At 28.4% G+C, this 20,255-nt stretch overlaps 1 protein-coding gene across 1 annotated transcript; it reads right to left on the bottom strand.

Moving 5' to 3' along the window:
* Window positions 1-9,387: 9,387 nt before the first annotated feature.
* LOC124943918 lies at window positions 9,388-10,101 on the bottom strand. Its single transcript, XM_047484375.1, has one exon. The coding sequence runs from the start codon at window positions 10,099-10,101 to the stop codon at window positions 9,388-9,390; it is 714 nt and encodes a 237-aa protein (XP_047340331.1).
* Between the last annotated feature and the right edge of the window lie 10,154 nt (window positions 10,102-20,255).

Below are 20,255 nucleotides of genomic sequence, written 5' to 3'. Positions count from 1 at the left end.
CATTTAAAATATGAATTTTGAAAAAGAAAGATATCTTTATTTTAAATGATAATAATCTTATACAATAGAGAGTTATGACTCACTAAAATAAATTATTTTGATTTTAAATGTTAATATTACTTAATATATTTCAAATTAAATCATATGATTTATGAAATTTAATATATTTTAGATTAAACTTTTTATATTAAATATTTTAATCGTTTTTTTTATAATATATATATTTAATGTGTCTCCTATTGTGTCAACAGGGTGGTTAGTGTTTGTGTCATTTAAATGTTATCCTTCTGAAAACTATTTTTTTATTTTTTTTAAATTAAAAATATTCTAAAATCAAAAGAGCTTAGATATTATTGAGAAACAACTTTTAAAAAAATATAAAAAAAGGATTATCATCCTATTAATTATTAATGATGTTAATATTATGAAAAAGAGAGATATCTTTATTTTAAATGATAAGAATCTTATATATAAGAGAGTTATGATTCACTAAAAACAAATTCTTTTGATTTAAAATAGGTGGAGAGTAGAGCAAGAGCATATGTGTTGAGTGTTTCGTAATTTAATTACAACTCATCACCTAATTATTATATCATAATTGTTTGTTTTTTCTTATTTTGTAAAATAAATAATTAATATTTTTCAAATTAAATCACATGATTTATGAAATTTATTAAATTTTAAATTAAACTTTTTATATTAAATATTTTAATAGTTTTTTTGTATATATAACAAGAGACAGATGAACTTGAATTTGACTTGTTCTTTCTATTCTTAAATCTCTTTCTCTATGTTATCTATTCGTGGAGATCAAGAATTGACCGACACAGGGGATGCTTAGGGTTTGTTTGGTTTGGATAATTGGCCCATTTAAAAACATGTTTTGGATATGTTTTCTCAATCTGTATCTAGAAAAAATTTAAATGACCGAATAACTTTTAGAAAGGTATTTCATTTGATATATTTAATTAGAACAATATATAAATATCCTTTGTTAAGTTGATGTTATTTAATTTATTATGTAATATCTAAACAAAAATTATATTTAATATATATAAGAAATAAAATAATCTTAAAAATCACATAATTTATAATTCACTATTAATCAATATTAATAACTAGGGAACCATTTTTTTTTGTTTATAAGTATTGTGTACACCTTAATTAATTTTTAGTTTTTGATAAATGCTGATATATAAACTTATTGTTTTTTGAATGAGAATCATATTAGAGTAATAAATTTAAAATATGAATTTTGAAAAAGAAAGATATCTTTATTTTAAAGGATAAGAATCTTATACAAGAGAGTTATGACTCACTAAAAATAAATAATTTTGATTTTAAATGTTAATATTACTTAATATATTTCAAATTAAATCATATGATTTATAAAATTTAATATATGTGTCTTCTATCGTGTTCGTCGTGTCATCTAAGTGTCATCGTGCTGAAAATTATTATTTATTTATTTTTAATTAAAAATATTCTAAAATTAAAAGAGCTTGGATATTATTGAGAAACAACTTTTAAAAAAATATAAAAAAGGATCATCATCCTATTAATTATTAATGATGTTAATATTATGAAAAAGAGAAAGATCTTTATTTTAAATGATAATAATCTTATATATAGGAGAGTTATGATCCACTAAAAACAAATTCTTTTGATTTAAAATAGGTGGAGAGTAGAGCAAGAGCATATGTGTTGAGTGTTTTGTAATTTAATTACAACTCATCAACTAATTGTTATATCATAATTGTTTTTTAATATTTTTGTGATTTGTTTGTTTTTTCTTATTTTGTAATATAATTACTTAATATATTTCAAATTAAATTATATGATTTATGAAATTTAATAAATTTTAAATTAAACTTTTTAAATTAAATATTTTAATAGTTTTTATATATATATATATAATATATATATATATATAACGTTTTTCTGATTGTGTGAATAGTGTCGTGCCCGTTTAATTTTTGATTTATATGATATTCTGGGTTTGGTTAAAAATAAAATTGTTTCATAAAATAAATAAGTTAGTTTAAATTTGTTTGATATTAAAATATTATTATATATATAATTTAAATTTAATAAAAATAGAGTAAAATTAATTTAATATTTCATTAATAAATAAATTAATTACATTTAAAATTTAGTAATCCAAAATCAAAAGAGCTTTGATATTATTGAGAAACAACTTTAAAAAAATATAAAAAAAGGATCACCATTCAATTAACACGTGTGATAGAAAATTTATTCAACCATTGCGTGTGAAGCACTCAATTTCACACTCAATGGATGTTGAGGTCACAAATAACATTGATTAAGCATTATATTTATCATTTCTTCATTTCTATTTATATTTTGCATTATTTTTGTCTTGTTTAGACAATATTTTAATATCATCTTTTTATTTTGATTTTCAAGTAAGGATTGTTTTAATAGTTTAAATGACAAATATATAATAGATAGAGTTGAGCAATCCAATTTGAATTGTTAGTGAACCAAGCCAATTTTCACAATATCCATTTGTTTGTATTATACACAACAAAATATATTAATTTTGGTTGTTTGATTAACTAATAATGTTTTTGGAGATAATTATAATTATTAATAGAAATAAAAATAAAACAGTTAAAAATAAATATATATACAATTAAATGAACTAGTTATATAATTATATACATCTAAATAAGTTTTTTTTTCATTAAAAAATGTTAAATATATTTTAACATCCTATTTTCACTTATTAACATATTGGGAAGTACTTGATTTCCTTTTAACCCATTGAACAAGTTTGTATTATATGTTCTTGAATCTACCTGCCATAAAATAAAATTTATAACCATACAAAATATTTTTTTAATATCAAAAAATCATAGTAAAAAGTGAGGTTAATAAACTATATATACATTCATGAATAATTACCCGATGGTAGGAACAAAATGTCACGTAGAAACACCTCTTCAATCTCACAGGATCAAACTTCGTGAGTCACTTCTAGAGTCATCAAGGAAAATTTGAGACTACAAATATGAAAACGTCACGTGACTAAGTTGTTGGAATTTTAAACTAATTCATAAATTTCATTAATAAATGGAAATGAGAATTTGAATAAATAAAATCAAATAAATTTCACACAAATTCAAACGTAAATTAACGGTAAAATTAATCCAAGTTATGATTAAATATTAATTATTTAATTAATATTTAATGCCTAACTAGAAAATTAAAGCATAATGTTATAATAAACATTTAACTTTAATTGACCTATCAATTGGCTAACATATAGACTCTTCAATTAGCTAGCATTGAATGTCTAACATTTGTATTTCAACAAATTAACATATAGGCAACAATGTTAATTAGTTATGGACTAATTGACAAATTAATGAGCAATATTCATTGTTAATAAACGTTTGGATGGTTTTATTTGAAGTTTAATTCTCAGCAATATACACTCATTCTTTATTCATTTTCAACATACCCTGTCATCTTATATTTTCTTACTTTAGAATTTCAAAAGACCTCTTCTTGTTTTGTGAGTGTTTTTCGAGTTATTTTCTCGATATTTTTGTTGAAACCCGATGATAGTTTAGGTACACTGATCAAGTTCGACGAGTAGTGATTTCAGTGTAGAATCACTATTGGATTCGTTGTACCCTAGAAGACGGTCATCTACGATAAGCTCCAGCACAAACGGGAGACGATGAAACTGTTTTAAGGAAAATGTGTTTAACACATGTCTCGAATCAACATCTCAATCAGTGATTTCGTTCTTCGTATATTTAATTTTATTTCATTTATTTGTAACATCATATGTATATATATTTTCTGTTATTCAAGACAAGATATCTAACTACCATAAAATAAAATTTATAGCCATAAAAAATATTTTTTAATATCGAAAAATCATAGTAAAGAGTGATGTTAATAAACTATATATACATTCATGAATAATTACCCGATGGTAAGAACAAAATGTCACAGAGAAACACCTCTTCAATCTCTAGGATCAAACTTTGTACTACGAATATGAAAACGTCATTGTGACTAAGTTGGGGAGAAAAATCAGAAAATCACAATGTAGAGAAAAGTTGTAATATATTATTTATTATTATATTGATTATATGAGAGAGGGAGAGCCCTATTTATATACAATATACAAGAAACCTTTACACTACTCTAGAAACCTTTACATTACTCAAACCACTACTCTACTTCCCAAGTTTGACTTAGACATTAACCAAGGTGGAAATATTTATATTCCCCAAGACACTTATACGTTACTCAATGATGACTCATTCATTATTTCCAACACTCCCCCTCAAGTTAAGATTGAATAGATTAAAAACTCCTAACTTGTCAAGAATATGGTCGAAGGAGGTTCTATCTAGAGACTTCGTGAAGATGTCGTCCAACTGGTTCTTACTCATTACGTAAGGTGTTTCAATTTGGCCAGATTGTACTTTCTCCCTGATAAAGGGACAGTCAACTTCAATATGTTTCGTTCGTTCATGAAAAACGAGATTAGATGCGATATGTCGTGCTGCTTGGTTGTCGCAATACATTTTCATCGGTTCACTATGAGATATCCCCATATCTTGGAGTAGATGCTTAATCTAAATAAGTTCGTTAGCTATAGTAGCCATAGCCCGGTATTCTGCTTCAGCGATGGATCTTGCAACCATGTTTTGCTTCTTGCTGCTCCAAGTGACTAAATTCCCGCCAACAAATGTACAGAATCCAGTGGTTGATTTTCTATCAGAACTTCCTGCCCAGTCTGCATCTGAGTATCCAATGTTGTTTAAGCAATGATTTCTTTTAAGCCAAATTCCTTGCCCCAGAGTAGCCTTGCGATATCGAAGTATTCTTTCGACTGTTTTTAGATGACTTGTTCGTGGAGCATGCATAAACTGGCTCACTACACTAACAGAAAAAGTAATATCTGGTCTAGTGACGATTAAATATATAAGTTTGTCAACTAACCTTTGATACTTGCCAATATCCACTAACAACTCACCATCATTAGAATTAAGTTTAGTAGTGGTGTCCATTGGAGTATAATTTGGCTTTAATCCCAACTTCCCTGTTTCATTTAATAAATCTAAAGTATATTTTCTTTGAGACAAGAATAACCCTTTTTGTGAATGGGCTATCTCTACTCCAAGAAAATATTTAAGAATACCTAAGTCTTTGATATCAAAAGTTTTTTTGTATACTTTTTAACTTTATTTATTTCTTCGTCATTGTTCCCAGTAATTATAATATCATCAACATATATAAGAATAAAAAGAGAGATTTTTAATAAATAGGGAGGAATCTGGCGTACTTTTTGTGAATCCATTTTGAAGAAGAGCATTACTTAATTTAGAATACCAAGCACAAGGAGATTGTTTTAATCCATATATAGCTTTATTAAGTTTACAAACAAGTTTAGAACTCAAGTTGTCTTTGTAACCTGGAGGAAGATCCATATACACTTCCTCCTCTAAATCACCCTAGAGAAAAACATTTTGTACATTCATTTGAAAAATATTCCAATTTTTATTAGTGACAATCGATAAAAGAATTCTAACCGTGTTCATTTTGGTTATGGGGGCAAATGTTTCCTCATAATCTATACCATATGTTTGAGTATATCCCTTTGCTACAAGACGTTCTTTGTATCTATCTATTTTACCATTACTATTATATTTTATTTTATATACCCATTTACAACCGACAAGTCTTTTTCCTATAGGAGGAACAACAATATCCCAAGTATGATTTTTTTCAAGTGTTTCTAGTTCCTCACACATAGGTTGTTGTCATAAGGGATTAGAAACAGCTTCTTGAAAATTTTTAGGCTCAATGTTATCTAAACAAGTTAAAAAATTAAAATGTGTTTGAGAAATTTTTTCATAAGATAAAAATTGTTGAATAGGGTAGGATACCTTATAAGAAATATAGTCATCAAGTTTTGCAAGTGGTCGGCTAGGACGCACGGATCTTCTTACACCTTCATATCATAATAGGTTTTCACGAACTTCTTCTAAAATAGGTTGTCTTTCTTGTTCTGATGGATTTTCCGAACCATGTGACTCTTGATTTTCTCTTGAATAGGTTGAACTCTCTAATTCTCCCCCTAAGATGATATCGGATTCCACGTTATCTTTGGTCCTTGATACCTCATCTTCCCATGAGCATGAGCATGACCTTAGTGCTTCATTTCCTGTAGTTACATCTGTAAAAGGGTTAAAAGTAAGGATAAAATTGTTAAAAGAACCATAATCATTAATTTTTTCTTTGAAAAATGGCTCATGCTCTCTAAATATAATATTTCTAGATATGTAAATTTTATTAGTTTCAAAATCATAACACCCTTTCTGAGTCGTTGAATATCCAAGAAACAAAGCTTTAATGGAAGTTGTACTAAGTTTATCGGTGCGACTAGTGTGAACAAAACATGTGCAACCGAAAACACGCAAATGTTCATAAGAGATTTCTTTGTTATTTAAGACATTGAATGGAACTTTTCCATTCAATACAGAGGTAGGAATTCTGTTTATAAGGTGAACCGCAGCGAGAATGGCATCAGGCCAAAATCTCTTAGGGACATTAGACTGGAAAAGTAAAGCTCGGGTTACCTCAAGAAGGTGTCTATTTTTTCGTTCAGCAACTCCATTTTGGGAAGGTGTATGAGGACAAGTTTTTTTGATGAACAATGCCCTTTGATTTAAAGAAGTTTGAAAATTTTGAGTTAATGTATTCAGTACCATTATCAGATCGAAAGTTTTTAATTGTGGCATTAAAATGTTTTTCTGCAAATGAATTAAATTCCAAAAAATTTTCATACACTTCCACTTTTGAAGTTAAAAGATAAATCTAAGTTGTTCGTGAGAAATCATCGATGAAGCTAACATAATATCTAAAATTATTATACGAATCGATAGGTGTAGGACCCAATACATCTGAATGTATCAATTCGAGAGGAGAATTGGTTTTATTTGTAGAGATGTAGAAAGGAAGTTTGGTTTGTTTTGAAAATTGACAAATATCACAATTTGAACAAAAATTATCTATTCGAAAAAGATGTTTTATAACTTTATTAAAAGGATGTCCTAACCTTTGATGCCATAAATCTTGCTCAAAATTAGTGTATGAATTGAAAGCACATCTAGAAAGATCAACAATATAAATATCGTTGACAAGTTGTCCTTCACCAATCTTCATTCTTGTCAACTTGTCCTGAAACACAAAACATTAATTAGAAAAAATAACAAGACATTTAAGATCTTTAGTTATTTTGCTAACAGATAATAAGTTAGGAGATAATTGTGGAACATAAATAACATTATCAACATTTTTTGAAAATATTCTGATAGACCTAATTCTTAAGATAGGCATATTTGAATCATTAACTGTTTTAACACTTTGTTATGAATTTTTAATGGAAAAATCCAAAAACTTATTTTTATTTCTAGTCATATGATCTGAGGCTCCTGAATCAACTACCCAATAATTAGGATTTTTGCAAAAATATGTAAAATATTTTGAAAAAATACATGGGTCCACTTTGAATGTGGACCGAGCCTCTTGTGTTTGCATGAATTTGGTAAACTGATCAAGAAGATTATTGAAATCTGTTTGATTGTTTGACCCTGCTGATATGTTAAAGTTGTGTTGTCCAGTAGTTGGCCTAGTATTCTAGCCCATTTGATCATTGTTTTCTCCTCCATTGTTTTGAGCGAGAAATCCTTTCGGGTTTCTCCCATTAAAATTTCTACCTTTTTCTTCACCATTCTTCTTTGCCACACGAAGATGAGGATAGAGTTTGAAGCAAAACTCATTAGCATGACCCTGTTTCTTACAATGATTACAGAAGAGATTTCTGGTTCGTTGAAAATTTTGGGATTTGTGACCAAAAAATGCTTGATTTTCACCTGTTGTTTGTCCCTCACCTCCCATGGTGCTTCTCCGTGTCTCCTCTTGTTGTAGCCTTGAGACAACATCATCGAAATCTGGAAGAGTAGACGTGATGAGGATTTGAGCACGGATGACGTCCCAACTCGGATCGAAGGAGACAAGCAACTGGTATATCCCTTATTGTTCATCTCGCTCTTGCAAGGTATTCTCATCGTTGGTCCGAGGTAAGTACATCGTGAGTTCTTCTCGTCTTCTGGTTAACTCACCAACAATTTCGGTAACCGACTTCGATCCCTTTTTGAGGGACTGTATTTCAGATTTCAGTTGATATATGTGAACATAATTTTGAGTATTTCCATATCTTTTCTTGACCAAATCCCAAATTTCTTTTACTGAATTTTTGCTCAAGAAAAATTCGGAAATTCTCAGCTCCATGAAATTTAGAAGTCAACTCATGATTTGATAGTCATGGGCTTCCCATTCCTCGGCCCTTTTCTGATCTTCCTCAGTGGATTTCTCTGATATGGTTGATTGCGTTGATGTCCCAGAAATATGGTCAAATTTGAGCTTCCCTTTGAGAAAAATAGTTGTTGACCGCGCCCAAGTGATGTAGTTCTTTTCATTCAAAAGAACCGAGGTCATCTTCCCGGTTGAGTGCCCATCAAAAAAATTGTTCCCGAAAGTAGTCATTGTCGTGTTTAACAAAAGCAGAGAATACTCTGAAATTTCAAACTAAACAGCACAAAAGTGCTAAAAAGGAATATGAGAAAGTAAAGATAGTGTTGAAAGAGAGTCAGGACACAAGTACCCGCTCTGCTCTGATACCATGTAGAGAAAAGTTGTAAAATATTATTTATTATTATATTGATTACATGAGAGGGGGAGAGCCCTATTTATATACAATATACAAGAAACTTTTACACTATCATAGAAACCTTTACATTACTCAAACCACTACTCCATTTCCCAAGTTTGACTTAGACATTAACCAATGTGGAAATATTTATATTTCCCAATACACTTATATGTTACCCAATGATGACTCATTCATTATTTCCAACACACAATAAATATAAATTTTTTATAAGAGTTGGGGCTAATAAATTATAAATACTTTATTAATAACTTTTAAACTTGGATTATGGTGGTAATATAATTTGCTTAGCCAAATAAATATAATATATATATATATATATATATATATATATATATATATATATATATAAATTATTTATTTATGTTTTTCAAAATTTGAGAAGTTTAATAAAGAGTCACTTCTTTTCAAAACATCTCTAATGCATTATAACATCTAATATTACAATATCACCAATAAATTGAACAAGTGGAAAAAATCAATCATTTAGGATTCCTAAATAAGTTAAGTTTTTTTTTTTCTTATTTAGACTTTTACAACACTTAGTTAGACTTTTACAACACATTATAACATTACATTATTATTTGTTACAATTCCTACAACACTTAAAATACATACCAATTGAGGAGATTTATATTACAACCACGAACAATATCATTTTCGATCTCATTAAAACTCGATCCGTTATCGCATAACACTTTAATCTCAATCGGCACAAAATGCCACACCTCGGTCCCAAATCCAATCGAAGTTTCGACCTCAACATTCACCAACAACATCTTCTTTCGAAACCTTTCCTTCAACTGGACCAAAGTCTCACTCGAAACCAACACATTTTTCGAATCAACCTTAAACTTCACAATCGTCGTGTTTTTCTTCTCTTGAGAAAACCCTAAAACCGAACCGACCGAACCAAAATCGACTTTCTCAATTTTCAAAGAAACAATCATTTTGTTATAATTGAGATTTAAAACAGTGTTGGGATTTCTTATCTCGATCATAACAACAGCTTGGATTGTTAATGAAGGACCGTCTAAACCGTCGATTGTGAAATTGAAATGAGGAAATTTTAATGATTGGAGATGAAAAACAGGGAGATGTGGTTGAAACCATAGATAGAAAAAGCTGCCGCCGGCGATGATGATTATGATTATGATGATGATAAGGATGGACAAGAAACAACAAAAGAAGGATCGCCGGCGCCGGCGGTGGAATGTTGGTGGTAGAATTGGCCGGCGAGAAGGTGGTTTGAATGAAGGGGCGGTTTGATTGAAGTATCCGGGTGGTTTTTGTAATACAGGAGTGGGTTTTTCCGTCATTGGTCGGAGATGGAATTGGGAATTGAGAGAGAGAAGAATCTGGTTTTAGGGTTTCAGTAATGGCGGAATTTGAGAGTGAGAAACAGAGTGTTTGTAAGGAAGAAGATGAAGAGGTGACGTGGCAACCACAGACAATTTTTTTTTTTAAGATTTTAAAACTATTATATTATTATAATGCTAGTTTGAAAAAATAAACATTTAATATAGTATTGTAGATTATCAAATTTTAAAAATTTATATATATATATAAAAAAAAATAAGTTCAATCAAACTAAGATAAAGAAATAAATAATATTCATTTACATTTATAAATAAATAATAATTAAAGTTTGTAGAGCCAGTTTTATTTTCGGTTTTGTAATTTTTTAAAGGACCTTTTTATTATATTATTATAATATTTAATTCCATAATTTATCATTTAAAATGCTAAAATATATGGTTAGTCACTGAAAATTATGTTGTGGAGATGTGGAACGAGTGGACAACACCTCATTTGATTTTGTATTGAAAAAGAGTGATGATTTTTAAACATATTTTGGAATATGATTAGCATTGAGTGAGAATTCTTGAGTCAATTTGTTGAGATTTTTGAATAGAAATCGAAAAATAAAAAAATTGTAAGCTCAAATTGAGTTGATAAATTCTTATTCTGATTATTTTCGGATAAATTGAGTTGTCACTAGCACTTTTTATTTTAAGCGCTGGTCAAAAAATCAAAGTGAATCATTAGGGTCATTTCGTCAAATTTTTCAATAAAAATTTAAAAATGATATGTCAATATATAACTAGTTGGAAAAAAAGGTTTAATGGTTAAAGTGTTCACATTTCATATTGGAGACCAGAGTTCGAGTCTCAATTGATGCGAATTTATAAATATGTGATTATGCATGTGGGTATGAGTGGGGTCGATGTAGATGTCATGTGTGTGAGTCCCTACGTAAATGCTTTACAAATATGTGATTGTACATGTGGGTATGAGTGGGAGAATTTGTGGTCGATGTATATAGCATGCCGGGTGATTATACATGTGGGTATGAGTGGGAGAATTTGTGGTCGATGTAGATGACATGTGTGTGAGTCCCTACGTAAATTCTTTACAAATATGTGATTTTACATGTGGGTATGAGTGGGAGAATTTGTGGTCGATGTAGATGGCATGCCGGTGAATTTGTGGTCGATGTAGATGGCATGCCTACGTAAATGCGTCCTTACATTAATGGTGTGTGAATTTGTGATTGATGGGGAATGTCAAAAGTAATGGTAATATATGTATAAATTGATCGAACGGAGATTATATATAATGATGTTTAAAACTAAAAATTTAGGGTGACATTTACCAAATTTTTACACATTTTATATGAATTTATCATCAAATTCTCGCGGTACAATCGTCTCTCTTTTCTCCTTAGGTCTATGTCTTTCTTCAATCAACTCTCATTTCTCCTTAGGTATAGTTAACACGAGAATAGGAGGTGGACGTCGACAACGGAAGAGAGACCCAGAGGAAAATATTCGATCTTGATTTGAAGAAAAATTGGAAACGAATGAATACGATGATTCGAAATTAAAAGGAAGCCGAAGATTCTCTACCTCTATGGATTTAGAAAAAAAAATTAAAAGTTAATCGATGTAGATGGCATGTGTGTGAATCCCTACGTAAATGTTTTACAAATATGTGATTGTACATGTGGGTATGAGTGGGAGAATTTGTGGTCGATGTAGATGGCATGCCGGTGAATTTGTGGTCGATGTAGATGGCATGCCTACGTAAATGCGTCCTTACATTAATGGTGTGTGAATTTGTGATTGATGGGGAATGTCAAAAGTAATGGTAATATATGTATAAATTGATCGAACGGAGATTATATATAATGATGTTTAAAACTAAAAATTTAGGGTGACATTTACCAAATTTTTACACATTTTATATGAATTTATCATCAAATTCTCGCGGTACAATCGTCTCTCTTTTCTCCTTAGGTCTATGTCTTTCTTCAATCAACTCTCATTTCTCCTTAGGTATAGTTAACATGAGAATAGGAGGTGGGCGTCGACAACGGAAGAGAGACCCAGAGGAAAATATTCGATCTTGATTTGAAGAAAAATGGGAAACGAATGAATACGATGATTCGAAATTAAAAGGAAGCCGAGGATTCTCTACCTCCATGGATTTAGAAAAAAAATAAAATTAATTAAATTTTTTTTACACATTTTATATGAATTTCTAATCAAATTCTCACGGTTTATCAAATTCTCGCGTTACATTCGTCTCTCATTTCTCCTTAGGTTTAAGTCTTTCTTAAATCGGCACTCTTTTCTTCTTAGGTATAGGTAGCACGAGAAGAGAAGGAGGGCGACTCTGACATGACGGAGAAGGGCAACGATGACGCAGCGGAAGATGGCGACGCCGACGCAAGAGAGACATAGAGGAAAATATTCGATCTTAATTTGAAAAAAAATGGGAAGAGAATGAAGACAATGATTCAAAATCAATAGGAAGACGAGTATTCTCTGTCTCTGTAGATTTAGAATTTTTTTTATTATTTTTTTTTATTTTTACACATTTTATATGAATTTCTCATCAAATTCTTGCGGTACAATTGTCTCTCCCTTCTCCTTAGATCTAGGTCTTTCTGAAATCGACTATCATTTCTCCTTAGGTATAGGTAGCACGATAAGAGGATGTGGACGACGACGCGACGAAGGAGGGCGACGGCGACGTAAGAGAGACCTAGAGGAAAAAATTCGATCTTCATTTAAAGAAAAATAGGAAGCGAAAGAAGACGAGGATTTGAAATTAAGAGAAACCCGATAATTCTTTGCCTTCAAGGATTTAAATTTTTAATTTTTTTTATAACAAAACTTAATAAGATATTTTATAATAAAACTATAAATAAAATTGTATTTTAATGAATAATATTAATATTTTAATTATTTATATATATAATAAAAAATATAAAAAATAGATAATATATATATATATATAAATAATACAAAATATATTTAACTCTTTATTTTGATATGTTTTAAATAATTAATAAATATTTATTATTTTAATTTATAATATTATTATAAATATATATTTTTTATACAAAATATTATAAAATTTAATTATTATTTTTTTAATAAAATTAATAATTAATGTTATTTTTTAACCAAAATAAAATTATATATATATATAGTTTTGAAACAAGAGTTTTATGGTATTGACATAAAAAAGATGGTTCAACATTATTTTTTAATAGACATTTCACATATATTTTAATTAATATTTTGAGTTTTAATGTATAATAAACTGTTTTCGAATTTCTTGAGAGGATATTGTAGAAGTTGAAATAATTATGTACAAAATAGAAAAAAATACAAACATATTTTCTCAAATATTATTTTCGTCAATAGTGTGATAATTCACATTAAAAAAAAGGAATATTTAAATTAAATTAATAGAAAAAAAATTAAAATTTTTAATAAATGACCATATTTGTTTGTATTATTTTATTTTAGTTGTATTTAAAAATAAGTTTCTATAAAGAAAAATATAATAAATTTGAGATTAAATAACTTCACAAAATATTAATAAAAATGGAAATGTGAAAGAATATATACACAATATTAAAATTTCTCAAACTTATATTTAATATATATAGTGTCTAATAATTATAATATTATAAAATTAATGTCAAACACAATATAATGGTAAAATTTATGTAATAAAATTTAAATAATTATTATTTTTCTATAATAATAATGGAAATTAAATGTGTCAATTTTTATATATAACAAAATTTAATTAAAGTAAATTTTTTTTTATGATATTTAATTAAATATTTTTAAACTATTGAATATAGCCACTGTGAATATATTATATAGTGTGATTTAATTTTTTTATATATAAATTTTTTTTTTATATATTTCTCCGTTTGTATCGCACGGAAATCATGCTAGTTAAATTAAAGACATCTCGCTTTATTAGCTCAACTAGATCTCTCAATTAAGGCAGCGAGAATGACACTATAAAGAAGACGACTAAGAATGTTAAACATGTGTTGATATATTTTGCTAAAGATGAATATATTGATATCTAAAAGGAACTATGGATTAATCATATACTTTGTTTTTTTATAAAATCCACCTAAAAATTAATAAAAGTAAAATAAGATATTGACATGTTAACAACTAATTAGCATGTTAATATGACACACATATACATGCTAATTAAGCACCTTCCACAAATTAATCATGCAAATTAAATGTACAAGTTATTACATGCTTTTTCTCTTTATCACTGTTATAAATAATATTTTATCACGATTAATGGTCTCGTTTTTTCGAATAAATTCGTTTTGAACCGTTATATAAATAATTTTTTTTCTTTTTTGGATGAGATTAAGTAACTTTAATCTTTTTCACTCTTTCTAATAAAATACTAGTTAAAAAAGAAAAAGTAGGTTAAAATTTGGTGGTGGCTTCCCATTTTAGAAACCAACGTGACAACTACTTCATTGTTTGGATTACAATTTAAACCTAATTCTCCCCCATTTCACTATTCTATCTTATTTACTTCATTTATTTAATCAGAAAAGCATATTACTCCATATATTATTATTATTATGGATTCAAGAATTAGAGTTGAAATGTGTTTACAAAAATAAAAATATATTATTTTTTATTTTATAAATTATATAAACAAATAGTTAACTAAATTAAAAAAATGAAAATCAAAGTCATAATTTTACCAATAAAAAAAAATTAATCCCACAAATTTGGGTTAGTATAGTTATAAATGAATTGAATAGGAATAAAACGGAAATTCGATAAAATGACCCTAAAGATTAGTTTATTTGACTTTTTGGCCAGCACATAAAATAAATGCGCTGGTGATACTTTTTTTGGGACGAAAATGCCCCGTTGCGAGACGCAATCGGATGCCGTGTGAAATTTTTTTTTAAAATAAAAAATAAAAAAAACTTTCTCGCGATTGCCGGTTGCGTCTCGCGAATGTCGGTTGCGTCTCGCGATTGAGTATGTTTCACGAGAGGGGGCAAAATCGTCCAAAAAAAAATGTGTCACTAGCACTTTTTATTTTAAGCGCTGGTCAAAAAATCAAAGTGAATCATTAGGGTCATTTCGTCAAATTTTTCAATAAAAATTTAAAAATGATATGTCAATATATAACTAGTTGGAAAAAAAGGTTTAATGGTTAAAGTGTTCACATTTCATATTGGAGACCAGAGTTCGAGTCTCAATTGATGCGAATTTATAAATATGTGATTATGCATGTGGGTATGAGTGGGGTCGATGTAGATGTCATGTGTGTGAGTCCCTACGTAAATGCTTTACAAATATGTGATTGTACATGTGGGTATGAGTGGGAGAATTTGTGGTCGATGTATATAGCATGCCGGGTGATTATACATGTGGGTATGAGTGGGAGAATTTGTGGTCGATGTAGATGACATGTGTGTGAGTCCCTACGTAAATTCTTTACAAATATGTGATTTTACATGTGGGTATGAGTGGGAGAATTTGTGGTCGATGTAGATGGCATGCCGGTGAATTTGTGGTCGATGTAGATGGCATGCCTACGTAAATGCGTCCTTACATTAATGGTGTGTGAATTTGTGATTGATGGGGAATGTCAAAAGTAATGGTAATATATGTATAAATTGATCGAACGGAGATTATATATAATGATGTTTAAAACTAAAAATTTAGGGTGACATTTACCAAATTTTTACACATTTTATATGAATTTATCATCAAATTCTCGCGGTACAATCGTCTCTCTTTTCTCCTTAGGTCTATGTCTTTCTTCAATCAACTCTCATTTCTCCTTAGGTATAGTTAACACGAGAATAGGAGGTGGACGTCGACAACGGAAGAGAGACCCAGAGGAAAATATTCGATCTTGATTTGAAGAAAAATTGGAAACGAATGAATACGATGATTCGAAATTAAAAGGAAGCCGAAGATTCTCTACCTCTATGGATTTAGAAAAAAAAATTAAAAGTTAATCGATGTAGATGGCATGTGTGTGAATCCCTACGTAAATGTTTTACAAATATGTGATTGTACATGTGGGTATGAGTGGGAGAATTTGTGGTCGATGTAGATGGCATGCCGGTGAATTTGTGGTCGATGTAGATGGCATGCCTACGTAAATGCGTCCTTACATTAATGGTGTGTGAATTTGTGATTGATGGGGAATGTCAAAAGTAATGGTAATATATGTATAAATTGATCGAACGGAGATTATATATAATGATGTTTAAAACTAAAAATTTAGGGTGACATTTACCAAATTTTTACACATTTTATATGAATTTATCATCAAATTCTCGCGGTACAATCGTCTCTCTTTTCTCCTTAGGTCTATGTCTTTCTTCAATCAACTCTCATTTCTCCTTAGGTATAGTTAACATGAGAATAGGAGGTGGGCGTCGACAACGGAAGAGAGACCCAGAGGAAAATATTCGATCTTGATTTGAAGAAAAATGGGAAACGAATGAATACGATGATTCGAAATTAAAAGGAAGCCGAGGATTCTCTACCTCCATGGATTTAGAAAAAAAATAAAATTAATTAAATTTTTTTTACACATTTTATATGAATTTCTAATCAAATTCTCACGGTTTATCAAATTCTCGCGTTACATTCGTCTCTCATTTCTCCTTAGGTTTAAGTCTTTCTTAAATCGGCACTCTTTTCTTCTTAGGTATAGGTAGCACGAGAAGAGAAGGAGGGCGACTCTGACATGACGGAGAAGGGCAACGATGATGCAGCGGAAGATGGCGACGCCGACGCAAGAGAGACATAGAGGAAAATATTCGATCTTAATTTGAAAAAAAATGGGAAGAGAATGAAGACAATGATTCAAAATCAATAGGAAGACGAGTATTCTCTGTCTCTGTAGATTTAGAATTTTTTTTATTATTTTTTTTTATTTTTACACATTTTATATGAATTTCTCATCAAATTCTTGCGGTACAATTGTCTCTCCCTTCTCCTTAGATCTAGGTCTTTCTGAAATCGACTATCATTTCTCCTTAGGTATAGGTAGCACGATAAGAGGATGTGGACGACGACGCGACGAAGGAGGGCGACGGCGACGTAAGAGAGACCTAGAGGAAAAAATTCGATCTTCATTTAAAGAAAAATAGGAAGCGAAAGAAGACGAGGATTTGAAATTAAGAGAAACCCGATAATTCTTTGCCTTCAAGGATTTAAATTTTTAATTTTTTTTATAACAAAACTTAATAAGATATTTTATAATAAAACTATAAATAAAATTGTATTTTAATGAATAATATTAATATTTTAATTATTTATATATATAATAAAAAATATAAAAAATAGATAATATATATATATATAAATAATACAAAATATATTTAACTCTTTATTTTGATATGTTTTAAATAATTAATAAATATTTATTATTTTAATTTATAATATTATTATAAATATATATTTTTTATACAAAATATTATAAAATTTAATTATTATTTTTTTAATAAAATTAATAATTAATGTTATTTTTTAACCAAAATAAAATTATATATATATATATATATAGTTTTGAAACAAGAGTTTTATGGTATTGACATAAAAAAGATGGTTCAACATTATTTTTTAATAGACATTTCACATATATTTTAATTAATATTTTGAGTTTTAATGTATAATAAACTGTTTTCGAATTTCTTGAGAGGATATTGTAGAAGTTGAAATAATTATGTACAAAATAGAAAAAAATACAAACATATTTTCTCAAATATTATTTTCGTCAATAGTGTGATAATTCACATTAAAAAAAAGGAATATTTAAATTAAATTAATAGAAAAAAAATTAAAATTTTTAATAAATGACCATATTTGTTTGTATTATTTTATTTTAGTTGTATTTAAAAATAAGTTTCTATAAAGAAAAATATAATAAATTTGAGATTAAATAACTTCACAAAATATTAATAAAAATGGAAATGTGAAAGAATATATACACAATATTAAAATTTCTCAAACTTATATTTAATATATATAGTGTCTAATAATTATAATATTATAAAATTAATGTCAAACACAATATAATGGTAAAATTTATGTAATAAAATTTAAATAATTATTATTTTTCTATAATAATAATGGAAATTAAATGTGTCAATTTTTATATATAACAAAATTTAATTAAAGTAAATTTTTTTTTATGATATTTAATTAAATATTTTTAAACTATTGAATATAGCCACTGTGAATATATTATATAGTGTGATTTAATTTTTTTATATATAAATTTTTTTTTTATATATTTCTCCGTTTGTATCGCACGGAAATCATGCTAGTTAAATTAAAGACATCTCGCTTTATTAGCTCAACTAGATCTCTCAATTAAGGCAGCGAGAATGACACTATAAAGAAGACGACTAAGAATGTTAAACATGTGTTGATATATTTTGCTAAAGATGAATATATTGATATCTAAAAGGAACTATGGATTAATCATATACTTTGTTTTTTTATAAAATCCACCTAAAAATTAATAAAAGTAAAATAAGATATTGACATGTTAACAACTAATTAGCATGTTAATATGACACACATATACATGCTAATTAAGCACCTTCCACAAATTAATCATGCAAATTAAATGTACAAGTTATTACATGCTTTTTCTCTTTATCACTGTTATAAATAATATTTTATCACGATTAATGGTCTCGTTTTTTCGAATAAATTCGTTTTGAACCGTTATATAAATAATTTTTTTTCTTTTTTGGATGAGATTAAGTAACTTTAATCTTTTTCACTCTTTCTAATAAAATACTAGTTAAAAAAGAAAAAGTAGGTTAAAATTTGGTGGTGGCTTCCCATTTTAGAAACCAACGTGACAACTACTTCATTGTTTGGATTACAATTTAAACCTAATTCTCCCCCATTTCACTATTCTATCTTATTTACTTCATTTATTTAATCAGAAAAGCATATTACTCCATATATTATTATTATTATGGATTCAAGAATTAGAGTTGAAATGTGTTTACAAAAATAAAAATATATTATTTTTTATTTTATAAATTATATAAACAAATAGTTAACTAAATTAAAAAAATGAAAATCAAAGTCATAATTTTACCAATAAAAAAAAATTAATCCCACAAATTTGGGTTAGTATAGTTATAAATGAATTGAATAGGAATAAAACGGAAATTCGATAAAATGACCCTAAAGATTAGTTTATTTGACTTTTTGGCCAGCACATAAAATAAATGCGCTGGTGATACTTTTTTTGGGACGAAAATGCCCCGTTGCGAGACGCAATCGGATGCCGTGTGAAATTTTTTTTTAAAATAAAAAATAAAAAAAACTTTCTCGCGATTGCCGGTTGCGTCTCGCGAATGTCGGTTGCGTCTCGCGATTGAGTATGTTTCACGAGAGGGGGCAAAATCGTCCAAAAAAAAATGTGTCACTAGCACTTTTTATTTTAAGCGCTGGTCAAAAAATCAAAGTGAATCATTAGGGTCATTTCGTCAAATTTTTCAATAAAAATTTAAAAATGATATGTCAATATATAACTAGTTGGAAAAAAAGGTTTAATGGTTAAAGTGTTCACATTTCATATTGGAGACCAGAGTTCGAGTCTCAATTGATGCGAATTTATAAATATGTGATTATGCATGTGGGTATGAGTGGGGTCGATGTAGATGTCATGTGTGTGAGTCCCTACGTAAATGCTTTACAAATATGTGATTGTACATGTGGGTATGAGTGGGAGAATTTGTGGTCGATGTATATAGCATGCCGGGTGATTATACATGTGGGTATGAGTGGGAGAATTTGTGGTCGATGTAGATGACATGTGTGTGAGTCCCTACGTAAATTCTTTACAAATATGTGATTTTACATGTGGGTATGAGTGGGAGAATTTGTGGTCGATGTAGATGGCATGCCGGTGAATTTGTGGTCGATGTAGATGGCATGCCTACGTAAATGCGTCCTTACATTAATGGTGTGTGAATTTGTGATTGATGGGGAATGTCAAAAGTAATGGTAATATATGTATAAATTGATCGAACGGAGATTATATATAATGATGTTTAAAACTAAAAATTTAGGGTGACATTTACCAAATTTTTACACATTTTATATGAATTTATCAT

The sequence above is a fragment of the Impatiens glandulifera genome, chromosome 6 (genome assembly GCF_907164915.1).
Source record: "Impatiens glandulifera chromosome 6, dImpGla2.1, whole genome shotgun sequence".
In the NCBI taxonomy this organism is placed as follows: domain Eukaryota; kingdom Viridiplantae; phylum Streptophyta; class Magnoliopsida; order Ericales; family Balsaminaceae; genus Impatiens; species Impatiens glandulifera.
The sequence above is the reverse complement of the archived record's forward strand: the minus strand, read 5'-3'. Positions and strand labels throughout refer to the sequence as shown.